A 17,333-nucleotide genomic window follows, 5' to 3' on the forward strand; every position below is an offset into this window, starting at 1 on the left:
GTTACCATTTCTGCTTCTACAAATTTTATCTAGACCATATGGGTGTGTAAAAAGATCATACCATTTACTTTTTCCATTTACAATTTTATGCAATTGCTGAAAATGATTTTCTTACGAAGGTATTCTCACTTACTCCTTTTATTTGTATATAATGTTTATTTGATCAATGTGCTTGTTTAGTGCCCAGTTTGATGGACAGTTTTTATATTGATTTATATCAGTTTTATTTGTCTTTGGCCATAGGATTTAACAGCTGGATTGGTGCTAGCTAAAATTTATTTTGGGCTAATTTTTTTTTCATTATTCTACGAGTTTCCAGAATATAGTGCAGTGAATTTGCTATTCTAGTCTAGGTAAAAGAAAAATAAATCTATTTGATGGTAGTCTTGAAGAAAGAAAAGGAGTTATTTTCCTGATGCTTTGCCTGTGTTTCAATGATGGACAATGCTAAGATTGAAATTACAGGTTTTTTTCTTGTGGCCACCATTGCCTGGCTGTATAACAAGCTACCATAAAACAAACAGAGTAAAGTAGCAGTCATTTAGTGTTATCAGTTCTCATGGTTTTTGGGGTGGGCTAGACTCAGTTATGCAATTGTCTCCCAGGATCTCATGTTATTATTATCTTTTGGTGACCTGGAGCTGGAGTCATCTTGAGGCTTCCTTATTTACATATTTGGCAGCTGATGCAAGCTTCCGCTGGGGCCTCCGCTGAGACTGTTGGCCAGAACACCTGTACGTGACCTCTTGTGGCCTGGGCTTCCTCACTGAATGGAGGCTGAGTTCCAAGAACAAGCCAAATAGAATCTGTGTCACCTGTTGTGGCATTACCACTCCAGTCACACAGTGTCACGTCTGCCACATTTGATTTGTTAGAAGTGAATATCTGGGGTTAGTCTTTATTCAAGACAATTAGTCTCCACCTCTTGATGGGAAGAGTTTGAAAGAATAAAGGAGGTTTCAGTACCTTTAAAACTGTCAATAGCTTCTTCCTCCATCACTGAACCTTTTCCTTGTCAGTTGTCTTCACTTTGGTAAATGGCTCCACTAGGCCAGAAACCTTGAAGGCATCTTTTTGGGTCTTTATCACAGAATTATGTTTTTTTCTCCTTTAATTTTTGACATAATGAAATATGTTATTACTAGATTTCTTTTTAAGCCAATTCATTTCTGCATTCATAGACTAAATTGTTACCATATTCTAATCCATTCTGGATTTATATTTGTTAATGTTTTTTTTCCCAAAAGTTTTGCAATTTTATTAGTGGGATCTTTAACCCTTGTACTGGCTTTGTGGTTTTAGTATTAATATTATGTATGGAAGCAACATAGCATGAATTGAGAAGCTTCTCATTCTTCTATGCTCTAGAATAGTTTTGATAATGGAGCATGTCATTTTTTTTTTTTTTAAATTTTTATGTATTTTGAGAGAGAAACAGTGTTAGTGGGGAAGGGGCAGAGAGAGAGAGAGAGAGAGAGAGAGGGAGAAAGAATCCCAAGCAGGTTTCACACTTAGTGTGGAGCCTGACATGGGACTTGATCTCACAACCATGAGATCATGACCTGAGCCAAAATTAAGAGTTAGATGCTTAACCAGCTAAGCCACCCAGGTGCCACACAGATCATGTCATTTTTAGAGATTGGATAAATTTCCATTGTAAGACAGGTTGTCCTTGCTACCTAGGTATTCAGTTATTCTTATAATCTGTGTGACTACTGGTCTCTTATTTTTACACTTGTACTAAAAGGCCATTCATGACTGTAATTGAACACAAGAACTGAGTAATTCTAGAAGTTTGCTTCTCTTTAATGAAAAACATCAATATTGTTTTTCTTCAGCCTTTTACTGTTAAATTTTAAGCATGGACAGTACCAGTTTTCTGTGGAGATTATGTTCTTCAGTAGGTCACTTTATGACTGGTTTTATAGATCTGAGCGCCATCAATAATAATACTTGACATTTGTATAATGCTTTACAGTTTACAGAGTCCTCTTGACTACTCTTAAATCCTGTCATATAACAGCAAGTAACAGCCTTGCTGAGTCGGTTTTATGGATGAGAAAGTAGAGCTTCATAAAGTGCTTAAGTGATTTGCTTGAGGTCACACAGCTTAAGACGAGCAGCTAGGATTGGAGCTCCCCAGACTTTAAATTTTCTGGTTGAAAACTGCTGCCTTAAAGGGTAGATAAAAAATAAGTAAAATTAACCAGTGAAAGTTAAAACTATAGCAGTGCTTTTTCCCAGTTTGCATTGCATTTGTTAGTTTCATTTTGCCTTTCACGGGAGTTAAAACTTTTCAAAAATTACATATCTGTTGTTAATGTAAAAGATCTCATCCTTTTGGGTAATGTATGTCATTGTTCCAGTTTTTAAATTTATAATTTTAATGTTACTGCCTTAAAATTTATAACCGTTGCTTTCACTTAAATTTTGCTTCTATTCGAGGCTTCAGAACTAAAGAAATCTATTTTCCTGACTGTGTGTGGTGTTTTTACATCTGAATAAGAAGTCATTTCTAAGGATTTATGTGCCTTGTACCATTTTGGTTGGTACTCAGTGTTCTGCTGCTACTAGCATTACCTGTCATTGGATTAAAAATTGCCTAGCTTCATATCCTTAGCTCTTATTGATAGCATTTAAAAAACTTCTTTTAAAACCAGTATACATTAAAATACAAAAGGAAAAGAATTGCTAGAGTGAAATGTGTTTTCATGTGGAAATGCAAGAAATTCTGATAGAGAAAATTATAAACCGATATAGAAAATGTGCAAATGCTGTATTTATAATCGAGGAAATCACGAAAGTGATGTCAGACATTGGGGTGTGGACAACTTTGAGAGTCTGATTTTCTTGGCAGTGATGCTAGCATGAGTCTAATCAGTATATCAACCTGTATGTATCGCTTTACCTGTACTGCTGAAGTTGGTGATAAGTGATGCAGGTTTTTTTTCTAAATTAGCACTCTTTGGGGCTCCTGGGTGGCTCATTTGCTTAAGCGTCCAACTCTTGGTTTCAGCTCAGGTCATGATCTCACAGGTTCGTGAGTTCGAGCCCCGCGTCAGGTTCTGTGCTGGCAGTGTGGAGTCTGCTTGGGATTCTCCTTCTCTCTCTCTCTGCTCCCTTCCCAACTTGCTCTGTCTCTGTCACTCTCCAAATAGATAAATAAACTTAAAAAAAAAGTAAAATTAGCACTCTCCCCTTGCTATTGTGTTATATTTCTGAAGATCATATTTTAAAAATCATCTAAAAATTGGGGAGGGAAAAATTCTTCATAAAAAGAAACTGAAAAACTAGGTAGATATGGAAAAAAATGAGAAGAGGGGGAGAGGAGTAAAAAAGAACTAAAAATCACCAGTCTTTTTTAGGAAAGAGAAATGTTGAGTTTGCTGAAGAGATTTGGGCAGTTGCTAAAACTGACATGTAAAAAAAAAATGAACCTCACATGTTATGAGAGCAAATATTGGTAATTAGGAAATCCCTGGACTCTGCCACTTGTTGGTTGTGTAATACTGGGCAAATTCCTTAAGTTTTATGAACTTGAGAGTTGCTAGGATTAATGTCTATAGAAGTGGCATATTAAATAATGAGTACTATACAAGTGTTATTATTCCTGATACTTCTACTTTTAGGCTATGAGATTATGAGCAAGTAAATTAAATTCTTTGAGCACAGCAGTAGGTAGAATGGATGTTCATATGTGATGACTTTCTCACCTCCCTTGTCTTGCACAGATTTTCAGATTTCATTCTTGATATTTTTGTTTTTTGTAACAGCCTTTAGATGATATTTATGAGTCTTTTCCCTTTATAATAGATACGGGACTAAACTAACACATAGGATTGAATTAGTAACTTACATACTACCTAGCTTTATAAAATAAGACTACAAATAGCAGTAATAGTCTTTAGTAGCCTGTTGTAAATTATTAAATTATGTTTTTGACTGTAAAAATTTTATTAAATAGTTTGTTTTAATGGTTGTCCTTTTTTAATCCCTTTCTTCAGATTCAGAAGTTTACAGTGAATTTTATCCCGTGCCACCTCCCTACAGTGTCGCTACCTCCCTTCCTACATACGATGAAGCCGAGAAGGCCAAGGCTGCTGCCATGGCGGCTGCAGCAGCAGAAACAGCTCAGAGAGTAAGGCGATCTGATTGCTTCCTTTTGAGAATATCGTCTAGTAATTCTGAGTACATTCAGTAATGTCAGAAATAGTTCTCTAAGAGTGTTTGTGCATGTAGATTGTTTTTTAGTATTTTCTCTACTACTACTTATGTGTGTTGTCATGCTATGGTGAAATCGGCACTCTCCTAGTTAAATCCACCTTCTCCACCATTTCTGTTTCTGTTTATTTCTATATCAGTCTTCCTCCTACACTCCATCTTAGTTTGTGGACATCCTAGTCCTTATCTTTACCAATATGTTTCCTAAGTCTTGATTTGTCTTCCCTCATGTGCTGACTTTTACCCCCCTCACTCTAGTTACTGTATCCCATTGACCTCTTCACTGTTGATATCCTTATTTCCTTCTTTATATAATTTGGATTTTGTGGTCCTTAACTACAATCATAAAGCATCTTTTTTTCCCCTACTCAATTGTGTATATTAGTATAGCCAGTCTAGTGACTCTGAATGAACTCATTGTAGGTTAAAAAACACAGAGAAATAACATTACAAGGCCTCCAAATTATGTTTGTCAACTAACTTTTTAATATTTTTTGGCGTTTTAACACATCCCACACTAGAAGTTTAGAACGATGGTCAAGGATTCCACCTGCCCCTTCTCCCCTTACTGTCTCAGTAGGAGAGCCAGTGATATATATGGATGCTACTTCTTGTTCTGGTAAAGGAGTGACTATCTCAGTAGTGGACAGTCAACAAGATGCATGTGCGCTATTTTACAGTCCAGTAAAAGATGGAAGTTATTTCATTTCAGCATGGCTGCAAGCCGGGCTAGAGTTTGTTGCCCTTTTTTCTTGCTTTAGACGTTAGAGATGAGTACCATTTCAGAGTCCTAGATTCATCCCATTTTTTTTTCAGGAAAAGACACCCAAACTTATGTTTACACAGAAAGCTAGAATGAGGTGAGGGATAAAGGGAGAGAAAGGAGTTTTTGTGCACAGCGTTCTCCTGCCATCAGGCCAGAGCCCAGCAAGTAGTGTATTTGATAGGTGAGTGTTTTCTCCTGGATGGGTTTCTTTTATCAGTACAGCACTTTCCATGCCTGCTCCCACTCTTGTACTCCAACACACAGAGTTAAATGTCAACATAAATAGCTTTGGGCACATAAGTAAAAACAGCAAGCCTCAAATTTATTATTTATGCCTTTTCCCTCTGAGGGGGAAAGCAAGTCTTTGTTAAGACCGTGGCATAAATACAGCTCAGTCAATAAGGGTTTTTTGGTGCTTGGAGGAGAGAATCATAGAGAAGGAGCATAGATCTGTATAGAGTGTGGAGTTTCTATCAAAATCAACTGTAGGTTGCCTGGCACATATGTGGTTGTCCATGCATTGTATACATGCATGCACTCTCCGTGAACCAGAAGGACTCTTTTTCTCAGGGAGTGTCTCTCTAGAGACCTTGGAAATGGCAGAGGTCCTTAAAAAGGATGTTAAGCAAGTTTGGGACCTCTATTGCCCTAACTTGCACACAGTAGGGTAGAACTCTCCAAAGAAAGAAGCAAGCCTTGTCTTGCTCTCTGTGAGGAAAAGCTTTTAGAACATGGCTTATTCACCAGGTAGTCTTATCTTACAACCTAATAGTGAGCAGTGTTTGTTTTTTTGTACCTTATTTTAAAGTTTGTCAGTAACTTGTCTTTTGACACAAAAACTAACACTTTATAAATTGTGAGCAACTCCAGGACGAGGACCTTGTGGTTACATTTCTAGCACCTCACTATTATCAGGCACATACTTGGTATTTAATAAATTACAGTTTATTAAGTTGAATACTTTTTAAAAATTAGCAATGAAGAGAAAGAAATTAGGAAGAAGAAAATACCACACTTGTTCTCTTACAGCTTTTCATTTTAAAATATATTGGTGTCTTTTACCAGTTTTGGGATTTATAAAGCTGTGTTTAATGTTGTTGAAATTATCACAGAGTTTCTTTTATTTTTTAAGCATTTTATATAAATGTTTCTCTGTTATTTTAATGGTTGAGTGAAATTCCATGGAATCAATTATGCTACTGTAATTTAGTGGTCATTCCTCTCTGGTAAAGTTATCAGATTATTTTGAAACGTGTGTTGATGTGTGTATGTTTTACATTGTTAATGTCGTAAAAGATATCTTTGCATATATGTTTTCTTTTTACAAATGATGTGTGATAAAAATATCTGGACTGATATTTAGAAAAAATATGAAATATTTATATTCTTGCTATCATACTGACTGGTTTGGAGGGGCTTACACTGGGTTTTAATGCTTATTTCTTGAATTAACTTGAAATTATACAAAATCTTATTGTGTATTTAGTCATTGCCAATCACTGAATTTTCTACGATATATGATTGCAGAGTACTTGAGGGATCTTTTGGCCCAAATAATGAGCAACATGGTTCTGAAAGTCTTTTTCTTTTGGCAGTGTATGTAGTGAGACTGCCATGAATATATTAGCATTTTCTTGACCAGTCTCCTGAGCCTCAGTTCCCACTAAGAAACACAAAGAGGACCAAGTAATGTTTCCACACACAGTGTGGAACCTTGAGTTTAGTGAACCCAGTGTATTTTTAATGGTCACTAAACATGCCCACATCTCTGCCCTAGGGAGTGACACGCTCTCTCTTCCAAAGCCGTCTGCAATATAAACATCCTTGAAAAGATAGTACAGAAGAAGGTCAGCCATTGCCTCCACCTGGAAGACAATCAGAAACATGAAGGACTCATCAAGAATTGTCTCCTGACAAGAGTCCACTGTTGGTGGGCGTTTAGATTGTATCTGATCTTTTGTTCTTATTAACATTGCTGCAACAAATTATCTTTAATACATGATTTCTTGTAAGTGGGAATATAAGAAGTAAATTTGTACAGAGTATTTCAAGAACTGGAATGCTGGGTCAAAGGGTGTGTGGGTAAATTTTTTTTTTCTTTTTTAAGAGTTTTTATTTCAGTTCCAGTTAACATACAGTGTGATATTAGTTTCAGGTGTACAGTTTAGTGATTCAACACTTACATATGACACCCAGTGCTCATCACAACAAGTGCAGTCCTTGATCCCTATCGCCTTTTTGACCCATCCCCTGCCCCTCTGGTAACCATCAGTTCTCTATAGTTAAGTCTGTTTCTTGGTTTCTCTCTTTCTCCCTATGATCCTTTGTTTTGTTTCTTAAATTTCACATATGTGAAATCATGTGGTATTTGTTTTTGACTGACTGACTTCGCTTAGCAAAATACTGTCTTTAGCTCCACATCACATCCACATCATTGCAAATGGCAAGGTTTCATTCTTTTTTATGGCCAAGTAATATTTCATTGTATGTATGTACCATGTCTTCTTTATCCATTCATCAATCAACAGACACTTGGGCTGTTTTCATAATATGGGTATTGTAGATAATGCTACACTGAGGTGCATGTCTCCCTTTGAAGTAGTATATTTGTATTCTTTGGGTAAATACCTAGCAGGGCAGTTGCTGGGTCATAGAGTTATTTCTGTTTTAACTTTTTGAGGAACCTTCCTCCATTCTGTTTTCCGGAGTAGCTGCACCAGTTTACATTCCACCAACACTGCAGGAGGGTTCTGTTTTCTCCACATCCTCACCAACACCTGTTGTTTCTTGTGTTTTTGATTTTAGCCATTCTGACAGGTGTGAGGTGGTATCTCATTGTAGTTTTCATTTGCATTTCCCTGATGATGAAGTATGGTGAGTATTTTCTTGTGTCTGTTGGCCATCTAGATGTCTTCTTTGGAAAAAAATCTATTCATGCCTTCTGCCCACCTTTTAATTGGATTATTCATTTTTTGGGTGTTGAGTTTTATAAGTTCTTCATACATTTTGGATACTAATCCTTTTTTAGATAAGTCATTTGCAAATATCTTCTCCATTCCATAGTTTGCCTTTTAGTTTTGTTTCCTTCACTGTGCAGAAGCTGTTTGTTTATTTATTTATTTACTTATTTATTTTTGAGAGAGAGACAGAGCACAAGCAGGGGAGAGGGGGAGAGAGAGGGAGACACAGAATCCGAAGCAGGCTTCAGGCTCCAAGCTGTCAGCACAGAGCTGGATGTGGGGCTTGAACTTATGAGCCACGAGATCATGACCCGAGCCAAAGTGGGATGCTAAACTGACTGAGCCACCTAGCCGCCCCTATTTACTTACTTAAAAAAATTTTTTTTAATGTTTATTTTTGAGAGAGAGAGACAGAATATGAGTGGGGGAGGGGCAGAGAGAGGGAGACAAAGAATTCGAAACAGGCTCCAGGCTCTGAGCTGTCAGCACAGAGCCTTACCTGGGGCTCGAACTCATGAACTGTGAGATCATGACCTGAGCCGACATCAGATGCTTAACCGACTGAGCCACCCAGGTGCCCCAGAAGCTTTTTATTTTGATCAAGTCCCGGTAGTTTATTTTCTCTTTTGTTTCCCTTGCCTCCGGAGAGATGTATCTAGTAAGAAGTTGCTACGGCTAATGTCAAAGAGGTTACTGCCTGGATTTTCCTCTAGGATTTTAATGATTTTGGGTCTCATATTTAGGTCTTTCCTCCATTTTGAATTATTGTTGTGTATGGTATAGGAAAGTGGTCCAGTTTCATTCTTCTGCATGTTGCTGTCCAGTTTTCCCAACAGCATTTGTTAAAGAGACTGTCTTTTTGCCACTGGATATTCTTTCCTGTTTTGTTGAAGATTAATTGACCATATAGTTGTAGGTTACATTTTTATTTTTGATAAATATTGCCAAGTTGCCAGCCATAGAGGTCATATAATTTAGACTCCACCAATGATCATGAAAATTCCTCTTTCCCATTGGATGCAAATGCACAGTGTCAGTCACACCTTTCTTGATATCATTTTCATTAATCCAGTATTTAGTTTTTATCTTTTTTGTTTAACCCTTTTTAAGGGTGCCCATGAAAAATGAATTCTTGCTAATGTTTTTGATTACTTTGTGCCAGATATTGTATTCTCTGTATCATTTTGTCTATACAACAAATTGAGGACATTTGATTTTATTTAATTTTTTATCTTTATATTTAAGATAATAAAGTTGTAATTAGTTTTTAGTGTGCTAGTCTAATGTTACATGTTTTACAGATTCAGGAGGAAGAGTGTCAACCAAGAGATGACTTTAGTGATGCAGACCAGCTCCGAGTGGGTAATGATGGAATTTTTATGCTGGCGTTTTTCAGTAAGTGATTTTTCATTTCCACATTGTTTCTTTGGGTATACTGGCTACATGTGTATTTAAAGTAACATAGATAGTGAAGAAAGGCAAATATTGTTAAAGTGTGTCTAATTAGTGTAAAATATAAATTGTTTCTGATATGTGATCATGTGAGACCATAAAAATCCTAGAATTTATTAAACACAACTGTGTATTGCAATCATTATGCTAGATACTGACTGTATAGAGTTATATAAGCATATTTAAGCTAAATATGTTTTTGCATGAAAAATGTTGCATGTCCATGCAGTGATGTAGGACCAGGCAGAATGAAACTATTAACTTCTGCTTTTGGGGCAAAGGACTTCCATTTGAGCGTCTTTATAAGGCACGAAAGAAGGGTTGGAAAAGGAAATATTTTGGGCAACTGGAATAATGTGATTTGAGACACAAAAGAAATCAAGTATGTCTTCTTTGGGGGAATGGTAAGTGATTAGAAGACCAGAAACCTAAGTAAGATTTTTTTTTAACATGTTGCAGAATTCTTAGTTTAATATCTGAACTTATAAAGTATGCTTTATGCTTTGAGGGAAGACTGTGTTATAGTCTTATTATTTAAATTCCTAATACAGGGATTGGCATATAGTATACTCAGTACATAATATTATGACACTTGAATTGTTTAATTGCTAAAATTAAGTTTTAGAAACCCAATATTCATGTAAGTAAATTTCTTAGACTAGGATATGGTGAATTTCTGCCCTCAACCTGGTTAAATGACCAAGCTTTCACAGAATGCATATTTCATTCATTTTAAGTATAATGTTTATTTTGATAATAAAACTGAGGAATATTTTACTTATTTAAAGTATCACATTCAAATTTAAAAATAGAAAATTCTTCTTGAGTTACTTTTGAGTCTGGGAAATCACTAATCCTCCGTTTTGAAATGGTTTCTTGCTTGCTTGCTTTCATTTCACCTGCTGAAGAATAGAAGTAGATAACCACTCAGAAATGGTAGGTTAGTGGGAAGATGGTTACGTTTTCTCTTCAAATTTAGTACCTTATGTTCTGCTTCGCAGCCAGCTAATGTATATGCAATATTTAAATCTTGTGGTTTTAGTTAAAGTTTGTAATTAGATACAATGTTGGGTATAGTAGAAAGGAACACTTTGGCTACAGATAACTACTGTCTTGTGCTGTCAGTCTAGTAAACTGGCTTTTTTCTTAGTTTTAGTTTAACTAGTAAGCCTTTATTATCAAGTCTTCCACATATTTTGCTAAGAGCATAAATATTAATTCCTCTAATGGTTATAGCTTTTAAAAATCTTAATTGGAAAAGAGAATTTAAATTAATTGGGCTATTTTTAGTATAAAGACCTGTTTCTTAGGAATAAAAATGTGATTTAATACCATCTAGTTATTTGACTCAGAGCTTAGTGTTTATTTCTCTATTTCTCGATTTCACTTAACCCTGCTATCTTTTTAACCTTTATTTTTTTTTAGATTTGAAAACATTTTTCTTGATTAAACAGTGTTGTGTTTGGTAACCTAGACACGTGGTTGACCTTATTTGGCCTGTGGTGGTATATAATTTAATATAAATATATTTAATATATTTAGTGTAAATCACCTACTTTTACTGCATTTTTACTAATGCCTCTACACCTTATTTTTTTGTGCATCCCATTCTATAAGTACTGCACCAATATTATAAGAGTAAAAATATATATTATTTTCAGACTTCATTTCCTAATATATTTTTTTGTGGTAGACTGTAGGCCAGTGTTTGAGTTTATTTGCTTTGATGAGCATAGATTTATTTGTAATCACTACCATCTAGTGGCTGTTCTTCAAATTGCAACTTGGTATATTTTTCATGCTTCCACTATCTAATAGTAGCTATTGTCTAGATTCTGTTCTATTTTCTATATCTGTGGTTCAGAAATAGATTTTTTTTAATTTTTAAAAATTTTTCATTTTAATTTCAGTACAGTTAACATACATAGTGTTATAATAATTTCAAGTGTACAATATAGTGATTCAGCAGTTCTGTACATTTTCAGTATTCATCATAAGTATCTTCTTTAATACCCATCACTTATTTCACCCATTCCCCTCCCCCACCGCCTCCTGTCTGGTAACCGTCAGCTTGTTCTCTATAGTTAAGAGTCTGTTTCTTGGTTTGTTTCTCTCTTTTTTTTTTCGTTTGCTTGCCTTTGTTTCCTAAATTCCACATGAGCGTAATCATATGATATTTGTCTTTCTCTGACTTATTTCACCTAGCATTATACTCTCTAGCTTCATCCTTGTTGTTGCAAATGGCAATATTTCTTTTTTTTTTTTTTTTAGTTTTTTTTTTACGTTTATTCAGTTTTGAGAAACAGAGAGAGTGCAAGCAGGGGAGGGGCAGAGAGTGAAGAAGACACAGAATCCAAAGCAGGCTTCAGGCTCTGAGCTGTTGTCACAGAGCCCAATGCAGGGCTCAAACCCATAAACTGTGAGATCATGACCTGAGGCGAAGTCGAACATTCAACTGACTGAGCCACCCAGGTGCCCCGAGATTTCATTTTTTTTTAATGGCTGAATAATATTACCCTGTGTGTGTGTGTGTGTGTGTGTGTGTGTGTGTACACATCACATCTTCTTCATTCATCTATCGGTAGACACTTGGGCTGTTTTCATAATTTGGCTATTGTAAATAATGCTGAAATAAACATAGGGTAGCATATATCCTTTTGAATTAGTGTTTTTATATTCTTTGGGTACATACTCAGTAGTGTGATTACCGGATCATAGGATACTTAAGTTCTAACTTTCTGAGGGACTTCCATAGAGTTTTCTACAGTGGCTGCACCAGTTTGCATTCCTACCAGCAGTGTGTGATGGTTCCTTTTTTTCCACATCCTCACCAATACTTATTGGTTGTCAGAAATAGATTTTCTTTAATATGGTTTATAGCTTAAGCATTTCAGGTAATAAAAGTTGTGTGAATACAAACTACGGTGAATATCAGTAAGAATATTTCAGTTAAAACTCTTTGGTGGCTTAATTCTTGCCTATTCTGTTTCAACATCCATTTTTCAGTCTCTTACCATATGTAATCCTGAAAAAAGTTTACACATAAATTTGTAAAATAATTGCATGTTTATGTTCAGAAAATGTAGAGAAAGAAATGTATGTATCCCTTGATAATTTTTGCTTTTCATAATCCCTTGAAGTGTCACAGCAAAATGTCTCATACATGCCTAACTTGCTTGTTTAACAGACTTCTTAAGACAATGGAATGAAAGTCAGTTGTTAGTTAAAAGCTAGAAATTAAGATTGTATTCATTGGATAATTGATAGTCTGGAAATGACCTTGAACTCTAGTGCTTAAAAATGGAATGGACTCTGTTTAGATAACTTTACTTCTAGGGTTTATTCCTACCTTTTATACTTACTGTAGTGATCTCTGTGGTGTGAACATTTTGTAACTTTACTAAATGAGAGCCCGTTACTACATGGAAAGAGCTTTGAAAACAAAAAATCGAGTTTGGGTCTTACTTATATCAGTGTTCTAACTTTAAATTTTAAGTAATTTTGAGCATTAGTTTCTTAATAATGAGCTGGTAACAGCTGCCTTTCATGATTTTTGTGAGGCTTAGAAGTGATATGATTAAAGCATTCGCCCAGTTGCTACACAAATACCATAGACACGATGTGTCTTTCTCAGTGCATCGTATCAGGAGGCAGTGATCCAGTTATGTCTTTTTACTGGTGATGTCAGTTCTCATCAGGTTAAGGTGGTGTCTGCTAGCTTTCTTCACTATTTTTTCCTTTTGTAATTAATAAGTGTCTTGTGGCTTTTGAAAATTTAAAAGTAAAGTCTTATTAATGGATAACTGTAGTGTACAATATTGCTTTCTAGGCTGTTCTGCTACCCTCTTTCTGTAGATGGGAGGTATATGTAAGAAAGAGATCACTGCATAGAAGACATGAAAGGCTTGGATGTGCCTATCCTACCTATACCTCTTACTTGCTTTGTGAGTTTATGTGGCACTTTGCTGTTCTAGGTCTCAATTTGTCCTTCTGTAGAATGGAATTAATTCTGACTTTGCCCTTCTTAAAAGGCTAATGAGAAGATCAAATAAGTTAAAATATGTGAAATGTCATAAATTATAGAGTGCTGTTGGGTGAAGGTAGTTTGTAGTAATGTTCTCCTTCCACATCCTTAATTGAGAATTCATCTTTTACATGATTTAAACTGATTGGCAGCCTTCTTTCAAATGTCATTAACCTGTCTGACTCACTTTCATACAAAGAAGGGCACTGTGAACGTGACTGTGGAGAGTGTAATTGGAGCAACACTTTGCATTCTTTACCAACTTTTCTTAATTGCCCTGCTTTGTAGCTGCTTGCTCCCCCCAGTTTTATTTTTTCTAAGGAATATAGGTTTTGGAAGTCTGTTCCTTCTTTGGATTCCATGTTGGGCCTTGACTGTGTGGGGACTAGGTGCCCTATGCCTTTTAAGCTTTGTCCTAAGTTTCCAGGGAAACATGGCACAAATGAAGTAAAGCTGAAAGAAAAGTGTTCCTGTCTTTTTCCCTAGGCATATTACATTCACCTGCCTCTACTACATGTTTCTTTTATGGATTTTACACACTTAAGGTTTAGCATACATTTATTTTCTTTTTTGCCAATTCAGACATGTCATAGAGGATTCAGAATTTAATGCTTCTGCCCTTTCTGTGTTTTAAGACCTGTTCAGCTTTACTTGCTATCTTATAGGCCAAGGCCATAAAAGGTGAATCTGTTGGGGCCCCTGGGTGGCCCAGTTGGTTAAGCATCCCACTTCAGCTCAGGTCATGATCTTGTGGTTCGTGAGTTCAAGCCCTGCATCGGGCTTTCTACTATCAGCACGGAGCCCTCTATAGATCCTCTGTCTTTGCCTCTCTCTGCCCCTACCCTGCTTATGCTCTCTCTGTCTCAAAAATAAAATAAACATTCAAAAATTTTTTTTAAAAAGTGAATCTGTCTACACTCAAGTAGTCACCAACTTTGTTTTTTTCCTAGTGCTTAAATCAATTACAGATAGATAAAGTTATGTATTAGTCTCTTAGAGCTAATACCACCATATGGGTGGCTTAAACAGTGGAAGTTTATTTTCTCACAGTTCTGGAGGCTAGAAGTCCAAGATCAGAGTGCTGGAAAATTTGGTTTCTGGTGAGGGGTCCTCTTCTTGGCTGTGGACGGCTGTCTTGCTGTGTCTCACATGGTCTCTTTTCTACATGTGGGTGGAGAGAGAGCTCCCTTAGTGCTCTTCCTCTTCCTATAAGGTCACCAATCCTAGTGGATTAGGGCTCTACCTTTATATCCTTAATTATCTCCATAAAGGCCCTATCTCTAAATTCAGTCACACTGGGGAGTTAGGGTTTTAAGGAGACACAGTTCAGTCCATAATACGTTATATTGCACGAGCATAGCTTGTAGGAATCCCTGCTGCTGGCAGAGTGCAGAAAGAGAAAACATGATGACTCAATAGGTACTTTTTTGTTTTTTGGATCTTATTTCTGGTGTGGGTACAGTGGTATGTGTACTAGATACCAGTAGATCTGATTTTGAAGAAAACAATGTTGAATTTTCCCCTGAACTAAACATGCTCAGAGGTGAAAATGCACTTTTGGAATATTTCGCTGTTTTGTATTTTCCCCATCAGTGCTTCCTGTGTTTTAACCATGTGACATGCTTGTAAAATGATAGACTGAGGCATCACTGGGATAAAGTAATAAGTTGCTCATGGCTGCTGGCAGTCTGTCCTCTGCCCCAGACCTCACCCACCCGCTGAGGAGGAGGAGAGTAACTGTCTCAGCCAGTCACAGCACACGTATGGCACATAGGTTGGGAATCTTTACTGCTATTTATTAATGTAAATTCTTTATTTTAAATAGACAGGAAGATATTACATAAAGCTGTTGCATGGTTTCTCCACAGATAACACAAATATTAACCCATTGGATGTAGAACAGCTATGTCTAATAGTATATTCTATGATGCTGGAAATATTCTGTATCTCTGCTGTCCAATATGGTAGCTACAAGCCAGATGTGACCATTGCGCACTTGACATGTGGCTAGTGTGACTGAGGGACTAAATTTTAAATTTCCTGTCATTTTAATTAATTGAAGTGTAAATATCCTGCTTTGTAGAGCAGGGTAGGGGCCTGGAGCAAGTGGAAGAAGCAGTGTGGCTGGGGGGCACTGGATAACAGATGCAGAGGACAGTGAAGTACTGATCAGTATCTGGGTTTACAAAAAAGAAAATGTGGAGTGTAAACAAGTTTTATTTCCAGTAGTGTCACCTGAGTTTTTGTTTTTTTGTTTTTTGTTTTTTGTTTTGAAAAGATATAACCTGTTCTGTAAAGAGATCATCTTGTATGGGTAGTAATAATGGCTAACATTTCCTTAGGGATCACCATGTGCCAGATTCTATACCATGTTAAACTCTTTAAATTGATTATCTCACTTAATCCCCTTATCAGCCTTGTGAAGTAGTACTACAGATCAGAGAACTGTGGCTCACCAGAGTCAGCAGTGAGTCCAAGGTCATTTATCTAGTGAGTGAGTACACTTTGACTCAAACACAGGTCTCTTACTTCAAAATTCATTCTCCTGACTGTTGCACCATATAACATAGCTTACCATAAATGATCAGGAAAGCATTTGGAGAAAGAAGAAATTATAGAAGACATTGGGAAGGAAGAAATTACAGGAGTAGGGAAATTGCTTTGAAGAAATAGCTATTTCATTTAAATTTATCCTAAAATGTTTCCTCTCTGTCTTCAGAATTCTGAAAAAGTCAGCATTTCTCTAGGTAATTTACTTTGTTTACCCTGAGAGTTGGGTGGAGATATTTGGGGTAAGAGGATGGGCAGTATATAGGACAAAGTTCTGTTCAAATTGATTTTCGGTTTTACTGTTGTTACTGTTATTATTTGATAATGTTACTCTCTTGGACACAGGGCACTCTGATTATATCTCAAGGACCTGTGTCAGAATGGTTTCTGCTACAAGAAATAGAAAACCCTCATTCAACTATTTTAAATAGTTAGGAGGTTATCTCACAAAACAGAAAATCCATGAACAAGCAGATCCCAGCCGTAGCAAGTATCAGTGCTATAGCTCTGCTCCTCCTGGATTTCCTTCATTCTCTAGCCCGTTTGGAGTTACAGTTTAATCCTCAGGCTGATAGCAAGATCCCTGCGGTTGTTCCAGGTATCACATCCAAACTAGACATCTGGGGGAAGCAGTATTTAAAAAAAAAAACAACACAGTATGTATATATACATACACACACACACACACACACACACACACACACACACAGAAATTCATAAACTAGGCAAGAATGTAATGAACTTCTATGTATTTATCACTCAGATTCAACAGTGATTAATTTAGAGCCACCGTTATTTAACCTATATTCCATTCTCCATCTCCTTGATGTGTTTTTAAGAACTGAAGAATGGTTTTCAGAAATCCTATTTCAAAAAAAAAAAAAAAATGGCAGGGAGTTTTGGCCTCCTGTGATTTTTTCCCCCCCAGACTACTCAGGATTCACCTTTTGGAGCTAAGTATGGAGTCCAGACTTCCCTAAAGACTTTGTAGGTAGGTGGATTCTTCAGGAGAGGGAAAAACAGGTTTTGTTAAGTAGGAGGAAGAGGCAATGAACAGTATCTTCTCTGGAAATATTTTATAATTTATGTGATTCATCTTTAATATTGCTTTTTAAAAAATCCAGTTTGGTTGGCTGATTGCTTAGGGTGGGATCACAAGGGAGCTACCCTGTGACTTGGTTTATTAGCTGGTTTAAAAATGCAGTTTAACCTAGTGGTGACACATTTTAAGGAATTGATTCCTCTTGGCCAAACTGACAAGAAACCAAGCGTACCTGTTTGTTAATGTATAGTTAATAACTAATACATTTGCAAAAGGTAAACTACAGTCTATAAAGAAGACTTAATTGGTACAGAGTCA

General features: G+C 36.3%; 1 protein-coding gene across 1 annotated transcript in view; it reads left to right on the forward strand.

Moving 5' to 3' along the window:
- NDFIP2 (Nedd4 family interacting protein 2) overlaps positions 1 to 17,333 on the forward strand; it is a 64,379-nt gene that overhangs the window by 35,621 nt on the left and 11,425 nt on the right. The window contains exons 4-5 of the mRNA XM_047081012.1: positions 4,005 to 4,138; positions 9,249 to 9,342. Coding sequence (XP_046936968.1) covers positions 4,005 to 4,138; positions 9,249 to 9,342 — 228 coding nt within the window. The remainder of the gene's footprint in view (positions 1 to 4,004; positions 4,139 to 9,248; positions 9,343 to 17,333) is intronic.

This window comes from Lynx rufus, unplaced genomic scaffold (assembly GCF_022079265.1).
Source record: "Lynx rufus isolate CCGP_SWC_20201006 ecotype Redwood Valley unplaced genomic scaffold, mLynRuf1.p SCAF_1, whole genome shotgun sequence".
Taxonomy (NCBI): domain Eukaryota; kingdom Metazoa; phylum Chordata; class Mammalia; order Carnivora; family Felidae; genus Lynx; species Lynx rufus.